Source organism: Pithys albifrons, chromosome 17 (genome assembly GCF_047495875.1).
Source record: "Pithys albifrons albifrons isolate INPA30051 chromosome 17, PitAlb_v1, whole genome shotgun sequence".
Taxonomy (NCBI): domain Eukaryota; kingdom Metazoa; phylum Chordata; class Aves; order Passeriformes; family Thamnophilidae; genus Pithys; species Pithys albifrons.
The window spans coordinates 9,838,302-9,862,178 of record NC_092474.1 but is presented as its reverse complement, the minus strand read 5'-3'; the positions used below and the strand labels follow the sequence as shown (position 1 = coordinate 9,862,178).

The 23,877-nt window shown below is 42.8% G+C and overlaps 1 protein-coding gene across 3 annotated transcripts in view; it reads right to left on the bottom strand.

The window, feature by feature from the left end:
* The window catches only part of MED15 (mediator complex subunit 15), a 28,284-nt gene extending 4,513 nt beyond the window's left edge, over positions 1–23,771 (bottom strand). For 2 of the 3 annotated variants that reach the window (XM_071572339.1, XM_071572340.1), the window contains exons 1-15: positions 23,606–23,771; positions 18,608–18,695; positions 17,381–17,432; positions 16,893–16,922; positions 15,771–15,986; positions 15,005–15,264; positions 13,815–14,195; positions 12,623–12,718; positions 7,615–7,734; positions 2,782–2,924; positions 2,341–2,468; positions 1,341–1,475; positions 888–951; positions 651–717; positions 34–194 (exon numbers count right to left, since the gene is read on the bottom strand). In XM_071572339.1, coding sequence (XP_071428440.1) covers positions 34–194; positions 651–717; positions 888–951; positions 1,341–1,475; positions 2,341–2,468; positions 2,782–2,924; positions 7,615–7,734; positions 12,623–12,718; positions 13,815–14,195; positions 15,005–15,264; positions 15,771–15,986; positions 16,893–16,922; positions 17,381–17,432; positions 18,608–18,695; positions 23,606–23,673 — 2,009 coding nt within the window. In that variant the 5' untranslated portion in view covers positions 23,674–23,771. The remainder of the gene's footprint in view (positions 1–33; positions 195–650; positions 718–887; positions 952–1,340; positions 1,476–2,340; positions 2,469–2,781; positions 2,925–7,614; positions 7,735–12,622; positions 12,719–13,814; positions 14,196–15,004; positions 15,265–15,770; positions 15,987–16,892; positions 16,923–17,380; positions 17,433–18,607; positions 18,696–23,605) is intronic. The other variant, XM_071572341.1, reaches the window with a different exon arrangement.
* Between the last annotated feature and the right edge of the window lie 106 nt (positions 23,772–23,877).

The following is a 23,877-nucleotide window of genomic DNA, read 5'->3' as shown; positions in this document are numbered from 1 at the left end:
CACTCCAGACAGACAGCAGTTGGTGATACGTACGTGATTGGTGGTCCATGGATGGCGGTCATGGCTGGCATGAACGTTCGGTACAGGGAATGGTTGAACACTGGGGAACGGATGTTGGCTAGAACAGCATCCAAGAGGGGCTGACACAGGTACTGCTGTTTGGTAGGGGGCACTGGGGGAGGTGGTGGAGTAGGCTGAAACACAAGAGAAGCCCCTTTTCTTTTAATCATCACCAAAAAAGAAATTTCTGCTATTGGTTTTGCAAAATTGGGTAGAGGTAAACTGCCAGTGCAGGAAATGCAAATGATTCTCATAACTGCACAGAGTAACAGTAGGGGAGAAGCAAAAAGCAAAAAGACATCTGCAGCTTTGGTTTAGGAAGGCTGTCCTCAAATCAGCCACAAAAGTTCATAGAAAGAATTATTCAAGTCTTGGCACAAAGCACAAGAACTTCAAAGTTCAGTTAAAAGACACACAGAGGTGACTTGCAGGAAAAGTAAACATCCAGTTTTTCCTGTTTCCTTTTTTTGTCCAGCCTTACTTGAAGCCTTAACAGCATGACTAACAAGAAATGCAAAAAATTATCTTGCCAAATCATAAGAGCTTTCAGAATTAATTGCCTATCTTTGCTAGCACAAAGCACTACATACCACAGCCATGTCATTTTTCAGCTTCTCCAGAGCAATTTCACATTTCTGCAGCGTCTTCAGGGGGCACCTGCAGAAGAGGAGAGATTTCATCACCACAAACATCATCATCATCCCCTCAGCTGAAGTGTTCCTGCTACCTGAGCCCCAAGAGCTTTAATGTCAACGTAGCCAGATGCTAAACAACAAATTTCTGGAATAGCTGGGAAAATTGATGCCCAGCCAAAAGGAGAGAGTTACCGTTTTGAAGGGTCAGTCAGGATATCCAAGAGGCTCTTCATTTTACTCAGGTCCTTCTTCCTGTCTGAAATAGTACCAGAGACACAAACACTGACTGCAAGAATAGCACACAGAAATACAGTATACTGTTGAAAGTATATAGTTTTGTGTATACCAACGCTGAAGACAGTAGTGTGGATCACAGATCTTTAATCTAATCACAGAGATCCATTGCATTAGGTCTGTGTGTCTAAAAACCATCAGAAGTAAAGGACAACTGATGATAATATAAGGGTAAGGATTTTGCCCACTCACTACAGTGAAATCTTTAGTCTTAGGCAAGAAAACAACTAACTTGCTCTGTAGTTTTTAATCCCTGTAATACAAATCATCACACAAGGCAAAGTACTGCATCTTTCAGCAGAAGAGAGAGCTGACAGAGAGAAATGCAAGGCTAATTATAGGGAACCTCACCTTCATTTTTATCTATTTTATTGATCATCCTCCGGAGTGGCTCAATGTATTTTGACAGCTGTTTGAGTTTTTCCAGATACTGTTGCTCCTCTGACTGACCAGAACTGGCTGGACTCATGACGGAATTTGGATTTCCTGGCAAGAAGGAAGACTGCAGGTCACAGGGTGATAAAAGATGCTGCAGAACATTATTCTCACATTTCAGAATCTAGATCTGAAATGCAGCAGTCTCAAAGTGCAGCTCATGTCAAACATCCAAATCTACAACTGGATGCCCTCCACAGTTTAAGTTCTGAACCTCTAGTCTTTGTGTAGAAATAAAGTTGTATGGACTGAACAGCAATTCCCATTTAACGCCACTTTTTGTCTGAATAGTTCCAAAGTTCCATATATCCATTTTCTAGGTTCTCATTTTGCCTTCACTCTGGTGGACTAAACACTAAATCAACACAATGAATTTGCTGCAGTTTTTCTTACATAGGTGCTTCCCAAACTGCAAAGCACACAACACTGGTGTGAGAAGGAGCCAACGTGTTACCTCTATGCAAAGTATCAGAAACTGCTTCTTGTATGTGGGAGAGAGAGAGCACAAGTGCCACAGTACCCCTGGGAAGGTGTTTGGGAGTAAAGCAGCTTGCTCTCTGTGATTAGGTGGGTACATCCTTTACAACTCCATGATATTGCTAAGGGTTCCTTCCTGAATGGAACTATATAAACTTGCTCCATTAAATTAACTATCATTCTTTTTTCAAAAGACTGGGGAGAAAAACTCAATACATATTTCAGCAATGAGAAAAGAGGTTTCAATTGATTTTGATTTGAGGTATCCAAGTTGTTGTTATGTGGTCATGTGACACGTTCACTGCTTGCAATGCTGGCTGCTGTGTGGAGCTCTTTGGAGTTTACACCACGCCAGAAATAACAGGTTTCCTGGGAACTGCCACAGTTACCAGAACACAGCCCAACTCAAGGTTTGCAGAACAGCTCTCAGATAATTTACCTGGAGTGTTTAGAGGACCTGGGGATGGGACGCTGAAGTTCTGAGGTGTTCGTGCAGCTGCCGGGCTCTGGGAGGGCTGTGGAGATGGACTGGGAAGAAAGCTGCTGGGTGATGGGGCAGGGCCAGAGCTGAAAAATGAGCAGAAAATCAAACCTGCCAGAATCTGACAAGGAAAGGTCATCAGCCTGTGAGCAGATACAATTTCAGTAAGCATTGTTATACATACTCTAGTTCTGCCTTGGTGAGGACTTCATACCAGCTTCTCTCTTTAAAATGGGGGTTTTCAGACTGTATTTGGTACAATCCCACCTGTGCTCTCAGTGCAGTTGATATTAAAATTGAATCACTTCAGTGGAAACAGAGCAAGATATGCTGAATGCTTATGAAAACCTCACCTTTACTACATTAACACAAGCACCCAAAAGCTGCAGTGTGGCTCACCTGACATTTGAATTTGGCTGAGAGTTTGGCTGGCCTGGCTGGGGTGATGGCTGTGGCTGTGGTGGTGGAGGCATCGACTGGGGTGTCTGAGCTTGCTGGACAGGAGATGGGGATGACATCATAGTAATGTTGTTCTGGCTGACCTGAAACGTGGGAAAAGATCAGATCAGTAACAACAACAGGGAGTAGAGAATGGGAACCTAACTACAAGGCTTTACCTGTGGAGAGAAGTGCGTCCTCAGGCCTACAAGAAATGAAAGCATTAGTTTCCTTTCTCCCCCAATAAGGACAATCCCACCTGCATCACTCTTGAGGCTCTCAAGGCAGTACTTCATAACGACTTAACTGGAAACAACCACTGAAATTGTACATAATTTCAATAACTGTATAATTGTTTTTCTCTTCCCAAACCATCATATTACAATTAAAATGTCAGAAGTGCCATGTGAAAAACGCATACTTTATTAGAACTAAACAAGAGCAGGAAGAAAAGACAGTTCTCACTTGAGAATTAAGAGTCATAAAAACCCCTTCTTATTTTGACCTTTTAATTACAGTTTTCAAAGGTCTGTCAGACTTGACTGTAGCTTCCCAACTCATCTTATTTAGGAAGAAGGAAGAAAAAAAATTAAGTCAGCCAAATCACAAACATCTTGTTTAAATATTCAGCTTTGAAAAACTGGGTGAGATGGAAACACTCCAAACTGAATGGCTGTGTGGGAAAAAAAATGGAGCAGCTTTCTGACCGTTGGAGAATGATGAGGTGTGCCTAAAGACAAAGAGGTGAGTAAGACCATTTCCAGAACAGCACCAAACTCTGGGTAACAACTAAGTTTATTTTGTGCACTCTGCAGTGCCAGAGCCAAATGATGCTCAAATTTGAGCAGCTTCTCACATTTGTTCTAGTACACATTTTTCCCCTTGATCACTTAAAACCAAACAAGAACACCTGTACAGTGATCCAGAGCATGATACAGTAAAGCAGATACTCAGGGATCATGTTTGTTTAAGGCACATGCAGAGTTCTCATGACCTGAGGCTATAAATAAGTACCTACAAAGACATATGGTGGCTCAGTAACCCACATGTCCATTCTGTAAGTCACTGATTAGCACCTTTATGAATTAACAACTGTTTCCCTCAGTCTAAATCAATTTTAAGCAAAGATCCCAGTAAAACTACAAGTCCCAGACACTTCATGGGCACTGCAAATTGGTGTTGTCCTTCACTCTCGTTAAGTATCCACCTAAATCATCCAACTGTATCCCAAAGACATCGTATTTTAAAAGTACCCCATGATCTACTTTTGCATGTACACATTGAATATGACAGGAAATGCTTTGCTTGGAATATCACATTGCAGGTATGCAGGAGGCCACATTCTACAAAAACCCAAAATTAAATAGGGCACAAACAATCCCCAGCTCTGAGCAAAACTACTAAGCTTGAAGATACTAGTTGATCATCCATTAAAGAATAGCTTAAAATCAAATGCAGCCTGACATACTACGATGGGTTTTTACAATTTTCACTAAACCCAGCACCTTTGCAACCTCTCCCACAAAGATTACATTTAGAACAAATGAGGCTGAAATGATGTTTTAAATGAGCTACCATGTCTTCCTTTCCTCCATAACCAACAAGCACTGAGACTGTGCTCACTGTGATACATAAGAGGTGGATTCTTTAACAGTGTGTGTCTCCTCAACAGCTGGGAAAGCATTTCTGGGATTGAAAATCACAGTCTGCCTCCCACAGAAAGCAATCTGCTCACCACTGTTGGGAAGGAAGCTGGGATGGGCACTGCAAAAAGCACTGCCTGCCTTTTTACAAGTCTATTAAACAGTAAGTGATTTAGAACTTGGATTTTTTTCATCAAGTCAAACTCAGACCACCTTGAGTGGTTCATGACTCCCTGAAAATTGGGCTCCTTTTAAATGTCTCAAATTGGTCACAAGTAATTACTTCTGAACACTTCCATCCTTGTGTCTTGGGAAGGAAGGAGAAAGAATTCCTTAGGTCATCTACCAGATTTAAGATTTGTAATTACTTCAACACAAATGACCCTTCACGTTAATCTACAAATGGTGCAGAAAAGCGAAGAAAAGGACATGAAGCCTCTGCTGTGCACAAAGGCACTGAATGAACTGAACTTTTTTGCATTATCCCTTCTCATTCAAGTACATGCCCAGGCAAACAGCTTTCCTTCTTACAGCAGCTTTGCTCCCTGCCAGCTTCATCCCAGAATACCAAGGGCCAGTGTCTAACAGTGAGTAAAATTGTGACATTTTCAAAAACATGCATTCAGAAGTGTGCAGTTCTGAGCTCTAGGCCTTGCTTTGTTCTGACAGCAGTTCATTCGCTACATAATAACTGCAGATGTCGTTCTGTAGAATAGATCTTCAGTTTTAGGTTTCTACATTGTTTCCAGGATATGGATTTATATCACAACAATTCAATGAAATTTCAACTTCTAAGGAATGCTCTTTCCAGGCAACTCAGAGTAAAAAGTCTTAAACAAAACAAAACAAAACCCACAAAAATTATCTATAAACCCAAAAGACAAATTAAACTTTCCCTCTAGAGCTTTAACTCCACTGAACTCGTTTAACTCTAGAGTTAAGCCACAGTTACTGACCATTTGTAGAACCTTCAACAGATACAAGGAAATGGAACTCCACACTTTTTTCACTTAGGGATATGAATTTCTGCCCTACAAGCATGTTCACAATCAGCTATTTCAGCCCACTGAACGTGGATTTGCTCTGCACTTCTACAGTGACCTGATCATGACACCAAGCCCTCATTTTCTGAAGTCTTGCCCAAAATGACTTAGGCTTGCATGATTAAAGTCTGCATTTATATGGACTGAATTAAAGCTGTTCTTAGTGTTCAGAGTCCACCATGCTGGAATACAAACCCAGCCATGAGGCCCCTGTCTCCAGGTTTCGTGAGCCCACCCAAACATGGTCTGTGAAACTTCTCTCAGCCATTCAAAAAGTGACACTAACATTGAATATAATTCAAGTTTGGTAATTCTTCCCACACAAGCAAACTTTGACTAAGAAAAAAAACTCTCAGCAATTCAAAAGAGCAGGAGATTGTGGAATACAATAACGTATCAGTAAATACATGGTTTTGATTGAAAAGACTGTAAGAGCAAAAGAGGCCAAGAAAACAAACACTGCAGAATCAACTGAGTCTCATGATAAAAAGGACAGATTGTTTTGTCATATGAGTTAAAAATAAATACAGTACTGACAGCACATCTGGTCCCCCTGTTGTAAGGCATTCTTCAGTGAAACACCAAGATCCTCTTCCGAAGAGAAAAATACACTCTGAACTACTATTACCATGTCTACATGGATTTTGATCCTACAGTCAAGGAGATGACACGCTCTTAAATGAGTAATTAATAACCAAATGCATTGCTACAGCCCTTTACTCCTATTGTGAACAGCTGCAAGGGCTCAGACAACAAGGAAGTTATAATATATCCAACAGACAATATTATTTAGGCATCTTACAAAATTAAAATGTGTAAATGACAACATTTCTAATTTGTCATTTACCCAGAACCTGAACTAAATGTTTTGGCAGGTGGTACTAGAGATTCATGCTGATCCAGAGCTGTCAAGTCTATGGCATGTCAGACTGGTTTTCAAACATGTTTCCAGCCCCCAGTAAACCACAATTCACTCACTCATCCTACCACCTGCCGAGAGCCACTGTCACCCCAATCACTGCTCATGAAAAAATTTCTTTTCTTCTTCTATGTTCATTTTCACAATCCCTGGCCTCCTACTGAGAGAGCTCCTGATGACCAGTTCACTTGATGCTGGAAATCAAAGCTCCTCAAAACAATGACAATGCTAAAAGATCAGCCTATGGCAACAAATGCTTGAACTAGAGGTCTATGAGTCAAATATTAAATACATGTGAAACTAATACTTAAATACCCATGGGAAAGCCTCACCATCAAACCAAATATTGTGAATATTTCATATGGGAGATGATTGTCTCTCTATATATAAACTGACAGAGCAACTAAAGCTCAAAATAAATTCTGTTCTGACTCCACAGCTGTGGTCAGGTTTGTCACTGAATATATAAACACTGTCCTGGATTGAAATGACCATCCATCTTAAACCAGAAAGGATGACAGGTGTGTTTGCCTGGTCACTGTAACTACCTCTGTGAATTCCTGAGAAGAAATGCAGTACTGTGACCTCACACACTCTCCAGCAATAGCTGGAAAGGTGCTGCCAGCCTGCCTATACAGGCTCTTCTCTGGTGCAGGTACAGCGAAATCCTCCTGGCAGTTCCTTCTACACAACCATGAAAGAAAAGAACAGCTCAAATTTTGGGGGGGTCCCTGATATCATACCAAAAATTTACTAAAAACTGAAATGAGCCCCAGTTTAGGTAGTAATGAAAGAAGCATGTACAAGGCATGAATACATGACAAGCAAGGTCCTGGACACAACTCAGCCAGTACACTGCAGTGCTGACTTGCAACACTCTCAGTAAACCCACACTCAGAGTACGGACAATTCTAAACACAGAAAAGTTTTAAACGTTGAAGATCAATGCCACTTTAATAATGCTTTATTTGATATCCCAAGCTCTCAGAAAACCTATTATTTAAAGTGTAAAAAGATCCATAAAAAAACCCCCAAGCTAAACAGCCCAACACCCTGACTAACACCAGCAAGTTCATTCGCTGTTTGGTGCAGAAGTGAACGGCCCCCTGCTTGAAAGCCAGTGCTACCCCAGCAGGCAGCGAGGGCTTTGCAGGAGCCCTGACACGATGAGCTTTGACCCAGTAAATACCTGTGGCATTTGCTGTCCGCCCAAGGGAATGGAGCTTGGCGCTGTAGCAGACACAGCGGTGGTAGGCGGGAACCGTGGTCTGATTTGCATCCCACCTCGGGCCATAGGTGCGGTGATCATCTTTGAGGACAGAGGGACAACAGACAAAAGTAATCGCAAAACAAGAAATGCAGTGCACTGGCAGGATGAGAAGCACATGCAACCTCCAGGAATCAGGGAAGGGGGAGCATGAAGGGAAGGTTAGTGAGCTCTTCTCTAAAGGTTAACCTAACATGCTAGCTTAGAAACCAAACTCCTTTTAATACCACTTCTCTCTGTTTTCAGAAAGCACCCAAATGAATTCTAGTTATCTTAAAGAAAGCAATATGTAGATTCAGACTCGAGGGTTGACTGTGCTGTGATTTCCACGAAGGGCTTTTCCTAAATTTTGCCTGACATCTTGAATTTCTAAAATTCTTGGAAATAAGTGCTCTAAGATTGCTGTCACTGCTCCATGTAAGGAGCTCTGCAATGCCACAGGTTTCTGATGTGCGTTTCCCCCACTGTGGACTCAAAGGTTTGAGCCATATCTGCACAGGTCCCTTTCACTATAAAAGACTTTGTCAGACAGTTCTACAGAAACTGTCAGGAGCAAAGCTCCACAGTGGGCAAAACTCCAGACCAGCCTAACCCATGACAGTGTAACAATGCCAAAGACAACAAAAAGGACTTCTGGGTTTGACAAGGCTATTTCCTTCCTTTTATAACCCACAGAGCAAGTCAAATATATCCTTTTAATTTCCATATTTTTGACAAATACCCATTTCTCTATTACTAAGCTGTGCTAGATTATTCTATTATGGGTCCATAATCTTCCTCAAGTTTGCTCATGCACAGTTTGATTCTCCAGCTGTACAGACTGAGCACATCTTAAAGTACAATCATTTTGGATAAATGATGCAGGTTAACATTAGAATGAAGTTTATTTTAAAACAGTATTAGCACTATGCTACTCTGTGGTGTCTAGAAGCCTCTTTCAGAACCATCAGCCTGCATGAGTCACATAGATTTAATTATATCTGTATTTGTACCTATATTTATCTGTATAGTCCTGCTACTTAAAATTTGGTATTATACTGAGAATTTGCAACAAATACAGCATATTTTGGAGGTTGTATTTAGGTAACTTTGGAAGACTGACTCATCAGTAAAAGAGTTTCTGTTTGGTACTTCAAAGATCTACAGTAAAGTTCTCTGGGCATTATTTTCTGGCTTACATGTTACCAAGGAACCTACGCAGTCCTAACCAACCTAGAAGTTCATGTGGTCTCCTCCCTGTAAATGGCTGGGGCACTCCTGCTTAGTGGTCTATATGAATGGACTGAAGCAGCCAGCAACATGTCCTTAAAGAGTCAGAGAATGCATGTGCTTACAATTGTTAAAAATAAATAAAACTAAAAACAACATAGCAAGACTGAAAAAGAAAAGCGATAACTGATAAAGAAAATAGTGTCAAATTCAGCACAGCTGTTAGTTCACAACATCAGAGCAATGCAGTCCCTTTCCATCCAGGAAAAGAGGGATGGTCAGAGACAGGATTTCAAAAGAGAAACAAATGGGAGCGCCTCAGACATCACACACACATGCACACGTGCACACACAGCATGCAACAGCCACCACGAGCAAACACAACAACCCAGCAGTGCCACAAAGCACAGGTGGATGCCATGAAGTGCAGTGAAGAGCTACAGAATCAACATGAGAGCTGGTGAAGCAACACAACCCTAACAAAACCAAAAAAAAAGGGGGAAATTGCTAGGGGAAAAAACCCCAACATATCCTTCCAGGCATAATCACCCCATCTCAGACCCTTGAGAAGGCACAGAGATCACTGTGTGGAATCCCAGCGATGTTATGGTGGGCCCACATGTCCCAGCTTGGGCCTCTTCCTCATGCCACACCACCAACGTGTGAAGATTTAATTATTTCCACTGAGGCCAAGGAAATTAAGACGCATATTCATGGTTTAAGTGTCTGGCAAACCACTGAACACCAACAGGACAAACTCCAAAGGCTTTCAGCTGTTTGTAGTATTGCAGTTGGTCAAACGTGCACATGCACACAATTCTGGGTTTGATTTTCTGTATTTTCTGAAATGTGTGCTTTCAAAAAGAAGTGAGTATTATAAAATGACACCAATTCCACTCTCTTAACAAAAGTAATCTATTTTTCCCCATTCTCCAACTGATTTGCATTTACAAAACCTGTGACCTTTTGATGAAGGAGTCAGGAAAAAGGGTTTGTTTCATGCAGAGCAATATATCCATGAAGGAGCTGTTCTTGTCTAAAACAAGAACACAACCAGAAATGTTCAAGTACTTTTGAAAAAGATTTTAACTGAACACAAAACCTCCTCCACAAGTGAAACTGATTTTCATGGTGTAAAATTCTAGATTCTGTACATTGAGAGAAATCAAGAGAGCAAGAAGAGGAAGAGTCTCCCTCCAAAGCAAGATAGAAACACTATTATTTCATAAAAATGAAGTGGAATATAACAATTAGAATGGTAAACTTGTTAACTTTCTTTTATCCAAAATCCAAACATTCAGAATTCTGTAAATATCCAGCTTCTGATGAGCATTTGTACATACAGTGCCACTGACACTGCACTGAGGGCAGCCTGGATTCTCAGAAAGCAACAGCCACTCTGCATTCTGAGCACCTGAAGGAACTGCACCAGAACAGTGATTTAAACTTTATTAATACTTAACTCCACTTGATTATAGACTTTTTCCCTTGGTGCTGCAAGCTCTTGCACAGCTCTCTGGTCACAAGGATGCTCCCACTGTCAGAGCTGCCCCATGGGTTACAGGCCCACAAGGACTAGACCTGAGCAGGGTAACAATGACCTGCATGGTGTCTTTGTAACTTCAGACAAGAACTTCAAAGCTCACAAGAATCCATGTTTAAACCTGGGATTGCTTTTCCTTTGACACAGAGGATGAACAGAAACTTTATAGAAAAGGAAAAATACAGATATGTCCAGCAAAATCCCCAGCTGGAAAGTCCCTAGACACTACATTTAAATTTAACAAGCAAAGATTAGGACAGGGTTTGTTTATAACAAAAGCTTCCCTGAACCAAATGAAGAAATAGAGGCAGATTTATTAAAAATGATGGTGCTAGTGAAAAATATACCAAATGCAAAGCAAAAATCTAGTATTAAAAGAAATTTCATATAGATTAAAAAAATCCTTATACACTGAAGCTGCATTGTAATATCATACACAGCCACAATCTTAAAATTAAGTATTATATACAGAAAATATTTACACAAGTACAAGAAACCCATTTAATTACTGGACTTGTCAGTGTTAAGTGAATTTTAGTAGACTCAGTGCAATGCCATGAACATAAATGGAGTAAAGCTTGTATGTGGAATATTCTAAATTCCACATGTGATAGATAAAGAGCAATCCCCAAGTTTACTGTTTGTGACTGAATAAACCTGCAATACAAAACTCAGTCAACCATCTTATCACCCAAAACTTATCAAATGCACTGTGCTGTTAAGCCACTGGCATATGAAGTCACTGAACAGGGCAAGAATGAAGTTGACTCTACATAAACACAATCCATCTGCTTCAGAGTTGAAAAGAGCACCATTAAGTTAGTAAAAAGAAGAAAAGTCAGAATGTCCTTCCAGTCAGCCTAAATCCCTGCAGCTGCCACCTGAAATCATTTAAGAAACAAACATAAGTTTTAATTCACATTTCAACTGTAGAAAGAGAATTCTGCACTGCTGCCAGTACTGTACCAACTGTACTTACCACTGCTCAGCTTTTACATCCTGTGTTACGTTGACACAAGCCAAAGGACCAGCACAGAAACAGAACTTGGCCCCCAACAAGGGTGTGGGCCACATGAGAGTTTGATGGCACAAGACACTATCCCTGATAAAAGTCTGGGAGATGTATGTTGAAGAACCAATTGCTACCACAGTTCACATAAAAACCTTCCAAATGTCTTACTCATCTATAACATTACTTGTGCACTGAAGGGAAAATGGTGCATAAAGACATGGAATGTCCAGGTGTACAAAATGAACTCTGCCATTAATCCTAATCAGCCTCATTTCATCTGTCTGCCTGTCTCTTCATCTACAAAGTGGTGATAATTGTACTTACCCATGTCTGTAAAATGCCTCAATATGAAACACTACAGAGGGAAGCCATGAAAGACTTTCATATTCTTGTGGAAAAATGGGATCAGAGGTTCAGCTCAAGCCACTCCCTATTTTTACCCCCCCATATCTCTTTCATCCCAGACACACATCAAGGAACAACCACTGGGGCTACAAGTGTATTGCAGGATTAGAAAACTGTGTTAGACAACAAGCTTTCACCCAGCACTTGTTTTTGCTTTTTTTAATGTAACTCTGCACTTGTGACACATGCCATTTTTTCTGCACAATTCACACCCAGAACAAGAGCAATCTAGATCTACTGCCCATTTCACTCAGAAAAAGAACGAAAGATGAAAGGAATGAAAGGGGAATGCAAAGAGATTTCATTGTCTATACTATTTTTTTATAGTCAATACATGAAGATGGAAGGTAAATCCCACATGATTAAAGACAGCAGGCAAAGATTCACAGTACAGAGATCAGTTTACACAACAAAGCAGTCAATCAAGAGAGTTTAATGAAGGAAGAGGTGATACACTCCAGGTACCAACAGTCAGACTTGTAGTGTGCCCACAGGAGGCTCTTACTCATGTGCATTCCTGTGTCAGTGCAGGCAACAACTGCACCTACTTGGGACAGAGCATGCACAGAGAGATTGTCAATGAAATCCTGCCTCTGACTCCAGGCAAAGGAGAAACAGCAAAGACCATATCCCCTTTATAGAGAGAATGACCCATGTCAGACCCCTCACCAGAAAACCACCAGAAACCCATCTCCATGCTCGTCTCTAGCATGCACTTGCTACAGGTCTGTAACCAGTGACATTGGCTCCTGAGCCCTTACCTGCCCTGAGGCTCCCATCTGAGCAGCCTGGGCCTGAGCTGCTTGCACTGCTGCTGCTGCCTGCTGCTGCTGCTGCTGCACCAGCTGAGCTCTTACCTGGAGTATGAAAAAAACACCTAAGTAAACATACACACGTGATTACAGTCTGACACTTCTGTTTCCATTAGATGGATTATTCCCATAAAAACCAGTGTGGAGACAAGATCAGCCTCACAAACTAGAGTTTTTGATGTTTCTTCGTGAAAACAAGTTCCCATGTTAATAACATTTAGAACAGTTTTGTCACAGACTGCACACCTTCCCTGTACTATCAGGTCTTCTATGATGATATTAGATATTTAGCTTTCTGGCAAACAGTTAACCACACACGTGGGTTTTTTCCCTCAAGCACCTACCAGTGACCAGCATTTCAAGTATTTATACATTCATTGCAACTGTCAGTGTGACAAATATGGCATTTAGCTACTCCTAGCTTAGCTGGTAGGAGCACAAAGAGGATGTATCAAGTCATCCAGTTCCCAACTATGGCTGACACTCCACTCCTCCCCAGCAAGACCCAAAGAAAAACAGATCTGAGCTTTGGCTCAACAGCACAAATGGAGACAGATAAAAATGACTGTAACACAACAGTTCACAAAGCTGCACCATTAAGAGGATGACCCAGCAAGGATTCAAAAGAGTAAAGCTATTTTCTCGTCCTCATTCTTTTCAAGGCAGGAACAGTCAGTATATTAAACTCTGACCCAAACCTCTACTCATGGCAGCAGAAGCAAAGCCAGCATGCTAGAGAGGCAACCCTGGCTCCAGTCAAATGCATTGGACACCTCAAAGCACTTATTCATGTTCTAGACCAGCAAACATCATGGAGGTAATTTTTCCTTAACCAGAGTTTGTTTATTTTTCTTTTTTTCCCACTTGTCCATTCAAGAGTAAGACAAGAAATTATTTTGTATTATTAGCTGAAAAAATGCTTTTCACACATTTCCAGAACTCCCACTCTTAGGCTCAAAACTGTTCTCTACTGGCAGAGCCAGACATAAACCTGTGAGCACCCTGTACTCATAACATGCCAACTACAGAGCTCTTAACAAGTAACAGTTTTCCTACTTCATTATCAACAAAAGTCAAATATATTTTTTATTTATCTAGAGGATCACAACAAACCAGCAATCAGCTGGTCATTAGCCCTTACCTGCATTGCTTTTAACTGCTGTGGTGTAAGAGTAACAGGCATAACCTGACTGGGAATTTGTCCCGAGATTGCCTGTGGCTGGGATACCATAGGCTGGGGCTGAGGCTGGGATTGTGGTGGAAGTTGAGACTGTTGTGCCTGAGCAACCTGTTGCTGTTGTTGCTGCTGCTGCTGTTGCTGCTGCTGTTGTTGCTGCATCTGTTGCATCTGCTGTTGCATGACTTGTTGAGGTGGCTGCTGCTGTATCTGTTGTGGTGGTATTTGCTGCTGCTGCTGTTGCTGCTGTTGCTGCTGCTGCTGTGCCTGCATCACCTGTGCTGCCTGAAGCTGCTGCATCTGGGCAATCCGCTGCAGTTGCTGCTGCTGCTGTTGCTGCTGTATCTGCAAAGCAGGAGAAGCCAGGATGTTGAAGCTTCCAGCAGTGCAGCAGCAGGCTTATTTTTATAGCATAAACCAAGAGCAAACAGAATCCTAATATATCTGGCTGATGTTTTAAGCCCACAAAGAAAGCCGAACCCTTTTATCCACTCTTTCTTCATATATCTCCACCCTACATAGTGCTACATCCCATAGTTTATACATGACAAGCTTTCCTCACTACTAAAACAATTTTCAAAAGCAAAGGTGAAGTCCATCAGCTTCTCCTCTACAAATGGGCTCAGACACACTTTCAAATGTAACCACCCTTTACCAAATACTGCACAAGAATATGTACGACAGCTGAATTTTCTTATCTGTTTTTGTGCCTAATATATGTATTTATATATACATACATACATAAATGTGTGTATATATATGTATATATGTTGTGCATAGCACACATTTTTTTAAAGTGGAAATGTGTTATTCACAGAGGCAAAACAGCCACTATTGCTACAGTACTGCTGTTCTTTCCCACATACCTATTCTTGTCAGAATGAAAGACAATCCTGACATTTATAAAAAAAAGGAGACAGATTTTAATTCTCTATTGTTATGACAGGAGAAAGCAACAAAGCATCTGTTAAGTCTTTCCTCTAGGATATAATACATTGCTGTCAATTAACTTGCCAGTCTAAGGAGAAGCCCTGCCCTGAAGTGGCACTGGTAACAGGCAGAGCTGATACTCAACTTCCACACATGCCAAGCTTCACCTGACAAATAACTGATCACAGATCACCTCATTTGCCATTGTAGCTGTTTGTCATCACCTGCTGCTGGTTTTGCTGCTGCTGCATCTGCAGTTTCAGCATGTGCTGCTGCTGCTGCTGGACAGCTTGTAACTGCTGCTGTTGCTGCTGCTGCTGCTGCGCTGCCGCGGCGGCCGCTGCCTGTTGCTGCTGCACCTGGAACTGCTGCTGCATGGCCGACTGCTGGGCCTGGAACTGCTGCTGCTGCAAGGCCACCTGCTGCTGCTGGAACTGCTGCTGCTGCTGCTGCTGCTGGGCAATCTGCTGCAGCTGAAGTTGGTCTAAAAAGAGCGTAGACTGTTAAAACATGAGACTCAAACAGTGTGAGATTAAGATTCTTCATTAGCAGCATATGCTTTTGCTTCCTCAGATGGATGAGGCACGTTAACGACAGAATTAATGACACTTTGTACTACCAACCTCTCTAATTCACAGTACCCCCATTAAGTCAGCAAGCCAGGTAAAGAGAATAAAAATGTGCAGGAGGGAATGTGCACTGAGGTCACCAGCAGGAAGCACTGAACTACAGAAAACAGGTGAGCTCTACAAAAACAATGTTCTGAAGTTGACAACAGCAGGATGGAAGAATTCACTCATACAACAGCTAGACTGTTCCTCACTATACTATACTAAAAGGAAGACAGTACTTAAAATCAATTCTTCCAGCAGTGGAATTGGCTGATTTATTCCGAAGTATGACATCTCCTCGGCTTTTCCTTGGGGAAAGGAGTTAAGACTGAAAAGCTGACATAACAATTTCAGTGGTTGAAGTCAACGGAACACTTACTCTGCTGAGTGGCTGTAGAGACACCAGGCATACCATGAGGGGCCATTCCCGAGGTTCCAGGAGGCTGCTGCTGCCCTGGAAGACTCATCTGTTGTCCCATTGGACCAAGGCCACTCATCCCACTCATCGGTGCTCCTTGAGGTCGGGAAGCCATGCCCATTCCAGGTGCCCCTGCTGTGGGACCACCAGTGAGATTCTGCAGGGCATTCATCGGATCTACGAAGAAAACAACAGAAGTCCATGAGGATATACAGCTTATTACCTTAAAGACCAAGAGATTCCCACTGTGGATCCTCTTCCTCCTGAAGTCAAATAGAGAAGCAACACTCTGAGCAGAGGAAGTACTTTGCTATACAGTTCCCTCTCTAACACCACTTTTATTATGCAGTGGATAAATTCACTGCCTTTCAGGACAGTTCTCATCAACTGAATCTTGGGGACATAGAAAAGTGAAGTCAAAGAGGGAATGGCAGCTCTAGAGGGCAAAACACTGCAGGGGGGCAGAAGCAGTATTGATCAGGTACAGAATGCAGCACCCCTTTTTCTTAGGCATACTCATAATTTCCAGCTGGCCAGGCTGCATGGTAATCAGCAGCAGACACTGCATATTTAGCCTACAGAGGAATAAAAACAGAGCCTCACACTGTATAACATACACTGCAGTGAGAATTATAACAGAGGCAGAACACAGGACCAGCTGTAACCTCAGCCAACCAGCAGAGTGCAAGATGTCCCACAAACACTTTTGCCTCTGATGCCACACACTGAGGAGCCTCAAGCTGGGAACAGGCAGAAACCTGGGCTGCTCAGCAGGAGATATTTCCTATCACTCCTGTGCTTCCAAGAATCCCAGTGTTTTAAGCTAATAAGGGTACAAACAGGGAAACAAAGAAGTCTCCTGTGTTCCATCCCAAGCACTGTCCAAGCCTGTCACCCTCATCACTGAATGAATTCCAGACTATCACCCTACCCTGCCTTTTCTCCAGCAATATTTAATATTCCAGCTAGGGAATACACAGATGCTTTCTTAGTATTCCACAGCCCTGATTTCTAAGCTGTTCTATTGAGAAATGGGGAGCACAGAGGGAAAGGAAGAAAATAACCAAAAAAATTAACACTTACCACTGACTGAGGCTTGAGATTTCTTATTGTCTGCAAAGAAAAAACAATTAATCATCTTTCCTAATCTTGTTGCACATAAATTTGGCCCATTAGACACACTCTCAAAAAGAAATGCATTCATATAATTTTAAAAAGATAATAGAAAATCACTATCTATTGTAGTTCTAATAAAACACATTAAGCCAAATTGGTCAGCAGAATGCAACATAAATAATGGAAAGAAGCAAAAATACAGGAAAAATTAGGAAGGAGGAAAAGTAGTATAAATAGTAGTTTAAACAATTTCTCAAATACTTTTCAGTTATAGATGATGCATAAAAGAAACAGTATATAGAAATCAGGAAGATTTTAAAGCAGTTTGTGAAGAGTCACTTGCAGAACCACCCACAGAAACCCTAAAATTTGCCTTTTTTTTTTTTAAGAGGCTGAGATGAGCAACCCCATGACTGAGAAAAAAAAAAGAAACCAAAACTAGAAACACTACTTACGGATATCTCGAAAATGGATAATAAGTCTGGCCACAAGAGAAAGATATTCCTCCTAAAGGTGAAAAAGAGTATTTTAGCATAAGAAATAAAAGCAGAGCAACCATTACTTTCTGGTTCTTCAGTCTTCTTCCTCAACACACCAGATTTTACTCTACAATGTCTGTGAGCTTTTCAGAGCAGTTCACTTCCAAGAAACAGCCTGTTTATTAAGTCAGAATATTTTTACTAATAGGTCATTGCTGTTGATGGTACAAGAAGGCCAAGAAACCACAAAATTCACAGGAAAGAACTGCCCTGACAGCTACAATAACAGGATCCCAATATATGAACATTATAAAACAATACATCCAATTTCCGGTTCTTATCCACTATAATTCCTTTTTCATAAGGACTGAACCTGCTCACTTGCTACACTGGCTTATTTTAGTCCTTGAGTTCTGTCACATTCATGCTATGAGAACTTTTTTTAAACTAAATTCATATTACAAATACAAGTAAAATAATAACTTTGAAGACTAACATGATAGAAATGTCAGAAGTAAAAAGACAAGTATTCTTTGCAGCATTTTATTACTGTTCCTCATAACATGTGAGAAACTGCAGAGGGCTGAGACAGCCTTCCATGAAACTACCAACTCACCAGTGGGGATGCCACCAAGAGGCACAAATTTGTGACACCAGTATTATAAAATTTTCACCAAGACAAGTTCTATCTCAAATGTGGCTTGTCTGGGGACAGCAGCAGTACCCAATTTCTCATAACACAGCTCCAGGGAGAATGCAATGTTTTGGTAGAGTGTAGAACTGTACATACAGCCAGACTGGCACAGAGACCACAGACTTCCTCTGGTGTTCCTCTTGGCAGAGCCTTTGCCCTGATATCCCAGGTTTCTCTGACCATATGGAAGGGTGCTACACCCAAGATATGGGAAATTCTATGCAATTCTCTGTACATAAATACTCAGGTAAGAAAAGTGTGGTTCCACATCTGCACTCAGTGCTGCAGCCCAGTCCAGCTGCACTAAGTCCAGTTTGACACAAATACTGGATGCAAAACCCCTCACTTCCCCTCCAGGCAGAAGCAGCACATATAAATCAAAATTTCAAGTAACTCTGTACTATAAACAGAGACAGTTAACTAAGTGCACTGGCTGTGCTAGTTCTGCAAGTTGTTCCAAACTTCTTTGGATACCAAATAACTTGTGGAAACAAACACAGATGCTTTACCCTTGTTTTGGCCTTCATGAACACATGACTCTCCATATCTTTGCTGGATTTATTATGGGCAACTCCAGCTTTCCTCATGGCTTCATCACTGAAAAAAAGAGAAAAAAACCAAGGCTGGCTATTAATTGAGAACATCAGTAAATACTTTCTGTAGTTAGCAAGGTCTGTAAAAACAGCTTTTTGCCCCCTCTCATAAATGATATAAAACAAACAAACAGAATACCAAACCAACACTACATACAATACTTAAAATCACCACTCTTTAAAATTTCTTGAAATGATGGAGAACAAAGCCCACTAATTTCTAAAAGGCAACATAAACATTCTTCACAGAAATTCAAGAACAACTGCTAGGCAAGTCATTATTTTACCACTTTGACAAAATACCAGGACTTGTTCATTTGAGGAAACCTGAATGACAGCATTAATGTAACCCATTTTGGTGAACCATTTCCCCTGAATTTCCACCACCCCCCAGACAGCAGGAATGGTGCTTGCACAAGCAGTGAGCTGGTTCAGCTTCCTGAATTACCTCAGGAACAATCACAGAAGTGAAGAGCAGACTCTACAGCCTTGAAATGCAGCTTAGGCTGCCACAGCTCACTCCCTCCCCTTGCAGACCAGCAGCAGAGGGCCCACCTGCTGCAGCCTGCAAGGCAGAGCACAGGGGACACTCTACCTGCTGCAGTCTGCAAGGCAGAGCACAGGGGACACTGTACCTGCTGCAGTCTGCAAGGCAGAGCACAGGGGACACTGTACCTGCTGCAGTCTGCAAGGCAGAGCACAGGGGACACTGTACCTGCTGCAGTCTGCAAGGCAGAGCACAGGGGACACTGTACCTGCTGCAGTCTGCAAGGCAGAGCACAGGGGACACTGTACCTGCTGCAGTCTGCAAGGCAGAGCACAGGGGACACTGTACCTGCTGCAGCCTGCAAGGCAGAGCACAGGGGACACTGTACCTGCTGCAGCCTGCAAGGCAGAGCACAGGGGACACTGTACCTGCTGCAGCCTGCAAGGCAGAGCACAGGGGACACTGTACCTGCTGCAGCCTGCAAGGCAGAGCACAGGGGACACTGTACCTGATGCAGCCTGCAAGGCAGAGCACAGGGGACACTCTACCTGCTGCAGCCTGCAAGGCAGAGCACAGGGGACACTCTACCTGCTGCTGGGCCCTCATGGCAACCTCCTGGTGTGGCCTTTCAGACACTAAACACGTGCTGCTTGTGGGTGAAGTGACTCAAACTGAAGCTGAATCTGAACATAATGCAGAACAACTGCTCCTCCAGGACCAAATAGGCCTTGAAGTGAACTGCTCACAAAGGAGGAAAAGGCTGCATCCAGTTCTTTATTGACAACAGCTTTTTGAATGCTTTCTCTTTCAGAAAGGCTGACTCTAAATCCACACTACTCTCTGAATCCTCCTTAACTTCCCAGTCCCAGTACATTGAAAATGCCTTTCATATTGAGATCAGAGAAAAGTGAACTGGCAAAAAGAGAAGACAAAGATTACACAGAGGCAAGGAAAGAAAGTACTGTGTAGGTGGTTCTCAGTGGCTGTGATACAGACAGTGATCAATGGGGTATCAGGAACTTGGGCGAAAAAAGAAGAAATTATCTATTTTTATATGTATCTACCATCTCCTTTTGAAGTTACAGAACATGAAAGACACATTATTATGACTACATTTGCATTACCAAAAATGCCACTCCAAGCTCTCCATGTCATATCTCAGCATTCCAATAAACGTTTAGACTAAGAGGAAGCAAAAACACTCAACTCCTTCCTTGTTTACATTTCAGCTGCAGTCAACACAAAAATATTTACATTAAAAGACTAGGAAAGTCACTTGAAAAGAAGACACAGCTTCAGCACAGCTAAGGATACCAAATTACATATCATATCCTTGCAGAAGAGACTGAAGTCAACAAAACTCTGAAAACTAGATGGTACCAGACTATTCAACCTTCATCTGCCTCATGAGCACTTAGTAAACGATCACAAGATGTGCACTAAAAATCTGTCCTTCTGATTTCATGCACAACACTCAAAGCTGTGGTTTCAAAAGACAAAGCATTCAACACCAACACCAGCTTCAGGAATTCCCCCTCCATTCCCAAGAAACCCAAATATGTGCAATGTCTCACTCAGGCCAGCTGGTCTAGCTGAAAAATCTTGCAAAACATGTTCAAAACTACACCAGCTCCCTGCCCAGTTCACACTATGACTGCATGAATCAGTTGTTCCAATGAAACAAGTCAATGAGTTCCAGGGCCAACACCACATTTAGACATGTAAAATCATCACATGTTGCTTTGTGAAACAGAATATTTGATGACTATGACACTCAGTTCAACAAACCTTTCTTGCCTATAACAGCAACGGGTGGGCAGGGGGGAGTGTGCTGCTGAGCTGTGAGCCACAGCTGTGCACACTGTAAGCTTTACAAACCTCAAAGTTAACATCAACAAATACATTAAACTTAAATCACTTGTTCTGGTGCAGATAGTTGTCCCACACAACATTTGGGAATTACATTTCATCAATAGCAGCCCTCGCTGCAGGGCAACCCACGTAACAACACACACCAAAGAAGGCTCAGAGCAGGAATCACTCACAGCACTTCCATTCTCAGCTGCTTCACAGAGCAGGCCTGAAAGGTGCAGGTCCCCAGCACAGCTCCCTCAGCTACACGAGGCATGCAAAGGACCCCCCAGACTCCCTAAGGCCTTGTTCTAGTTCTAGCACCACCTTTCCTTCCAGTTCTGCAGTGACAGAAACCCCTTCCCACCACACACAGACTCATCCCCTCGTAGCTCCACAAGCACATCCCCCAGGGGAAGGAATTCCTCCAGCAGAGGTGACTTGGTGAGAAGCCATCCCTGCCAAGCCATGCTGGTACAACTGTGTGTGCAGCTTTGCCATCAGCAACACTCCAGAACAACCAAGGTTTAAAATATCCACTTTTCCTGAGTTATTTTTAACTTTGAGAAATTCTAATCCCTGGCTTTCTCTACAGTCTCAGGAAGGGAGAAACACCTGCCCTCTTGGACTTTTTTGCCTGAATTGTCATCAGACAACCTAGGCAGGAATATGAAATTCAGGCTGCTTTAAGAACCAGTATTTTAAAGTGTTTCATGGAGAGCAGCAATGCAATCTCTCTTTCTTAGTTTTTCCTTCATCACTCAAAAAATTGCAGCTGTTCCACTCATTTCCTGCCTGCTTCTTCCTCAGTCTCCTCTTCTTCCTCCTTTCATATGCTTTTCACATTCTCATCTTGATTTCTGCTCACACATTCCTTCTTCTCATCCAGCTGAACCATTAACTAAATGAAAAATATGAAAACTTCCAGCAAAAAACTGAACACAAAATTAATGGACCATCACACAACTTCAGTTCCATCCCTTTCCTACGCTCAATACAATTCCCTTCCAACACAGCCTGGAAGCAGCTCAGGGCAGGCACTGCACACAATCCAGGGCAGGTTTGTCCTTCAGGCAACACCACCATTTAAAAACACATTAAGGAAAAGCTTTTAGAAAGGAGACTTCCAGGCACCAAGGGCCAGAATAAGGGGATACTCTGCAAGCAGAAGTCTGTACCCACACTCCTACATCACTGCTGTCTTCTGGAACATCCTGGGAGAAGCCAAAGCTGCTGTTCAGCCTCAGTCACCTGGCTCAGGATTTCCTTGATCTTGCAGCACTATGGAAGTCCTGCAGCCACAGAGAATCCAGCACTGATGGAGGTTCTTTGGTCTTCAAATGCTCCCAAATAACCAATCACACACACTGACCACTGACACATTCCCCAGGACACCCATTCCCCACAGCATCGCTGAAATGTTCACTCACATGCCACTATTTAAAAGAAAAAAAAACCAAATCAAACCCCAAAAAGCTTGAAATCTGGTGCGGTAAAGGAAACCTTAGTGAGAAACTGCAACAAATCAAGACATCTGTACCCAGCAGCTACACCAAGGCACTCAAGTGGAACTGTGTGGGTTCCACACATTCAACGTGTTTATTTCCTCAAAGCTACAGAGCATTCAAGGGCACTTCTGTTTGTTTGTTTGTTTGTTTGGATGAAGCAGTAGCAGAGGAGAAGCAGCAACAAGGGATTAACTGAACAAGGTTAGTCACTTTACAGAAAGTTTAGAAAGTGAAACATCAGTTCTGAGCAAGGAGAAAGTTTGCTTGGCTTTGACAGACACACATCATTACTTTTTTAATGAGTACTGTAACAGTTTAATTCTGGAACAGCATCTTAAGTGAAGCAAAACCACAGGCAGTCAAACAGCAAACTGCTTATATATCTTAAAAAAAAAGACTGTCCACTTTTAGAATTGATTCTTATAATCAGCAAGTTAAGGTCAAGCTCTCCAACCATCCATAAATTAGGACTTCACTACAACTCCAGAAGCACTGGACGGTGCTTTCACTTCTGTAACAACCACCCTGCACAGCAGAACTTTCTATAAAATAGGAAAAGCCTGCAGAGCAGCAAAACGATTCAGGTAACGCAATTGTTTCACAAAGAAAAACTAAAAAGGCAACAAGTTAAACTTTACATTAAATCACCAGCATTTTTATCTCATATTTGCCCTAAAAAGTCAGACACAAGCCCATAATAGTGGTTTTCATAGGACTGAATACGTCAAATTTCACAACACCACGGACACGAAGCCCTGAAGCAGATGCTGTCAGCGGGACTGGGAGCCGGTGCTCCTGGGGAAGAGCAAAGTGAAACGGAAGGGAGCTGGGAGAAATTAAGTAAAAAACTAGTCTCGGTTACTCCCGGCACAGAGTCTGATCAAATCCTGGGGGAGAGGAAAGGCCGGGGACCGCGCCAGAACCCAGGCAGCCCGGGGGAGGCCGGTAGGGGCTGGCAGAGGAGCGGAGACAGGCGGGACGGGGCCCCGGGGGTGGCGGGAGTCCCTCGGTCAGGGGCCGAATCCCGTGCGCGGCCTACCCAGCACCGAGCCCGCGGTGCGCACTCACATCTGGCTGACGAGCTTCTGCCGGAAGTTGGTGCTGCGCCAGTCGGTCTCTGGCCCGGTCACGTCCATCGCTGCCGCCCCCGCGGGCACAGAGGGCCAGGGCGAGGCCCCGACCGCGTCCAGCCGCCGCCGCCGCCGCCGCCCCGCGCCGCGCTCCCCCCGCCGCCACTTCCGGCGCGCTCAGGGCCCCAGGGAAATGAAGCGCCGGCGCCGGTCTGGCCACGTCTCGCGAGAGCTGGCGCGAGGCTCGCTGGGAAATGTAGTCCCGTCCGG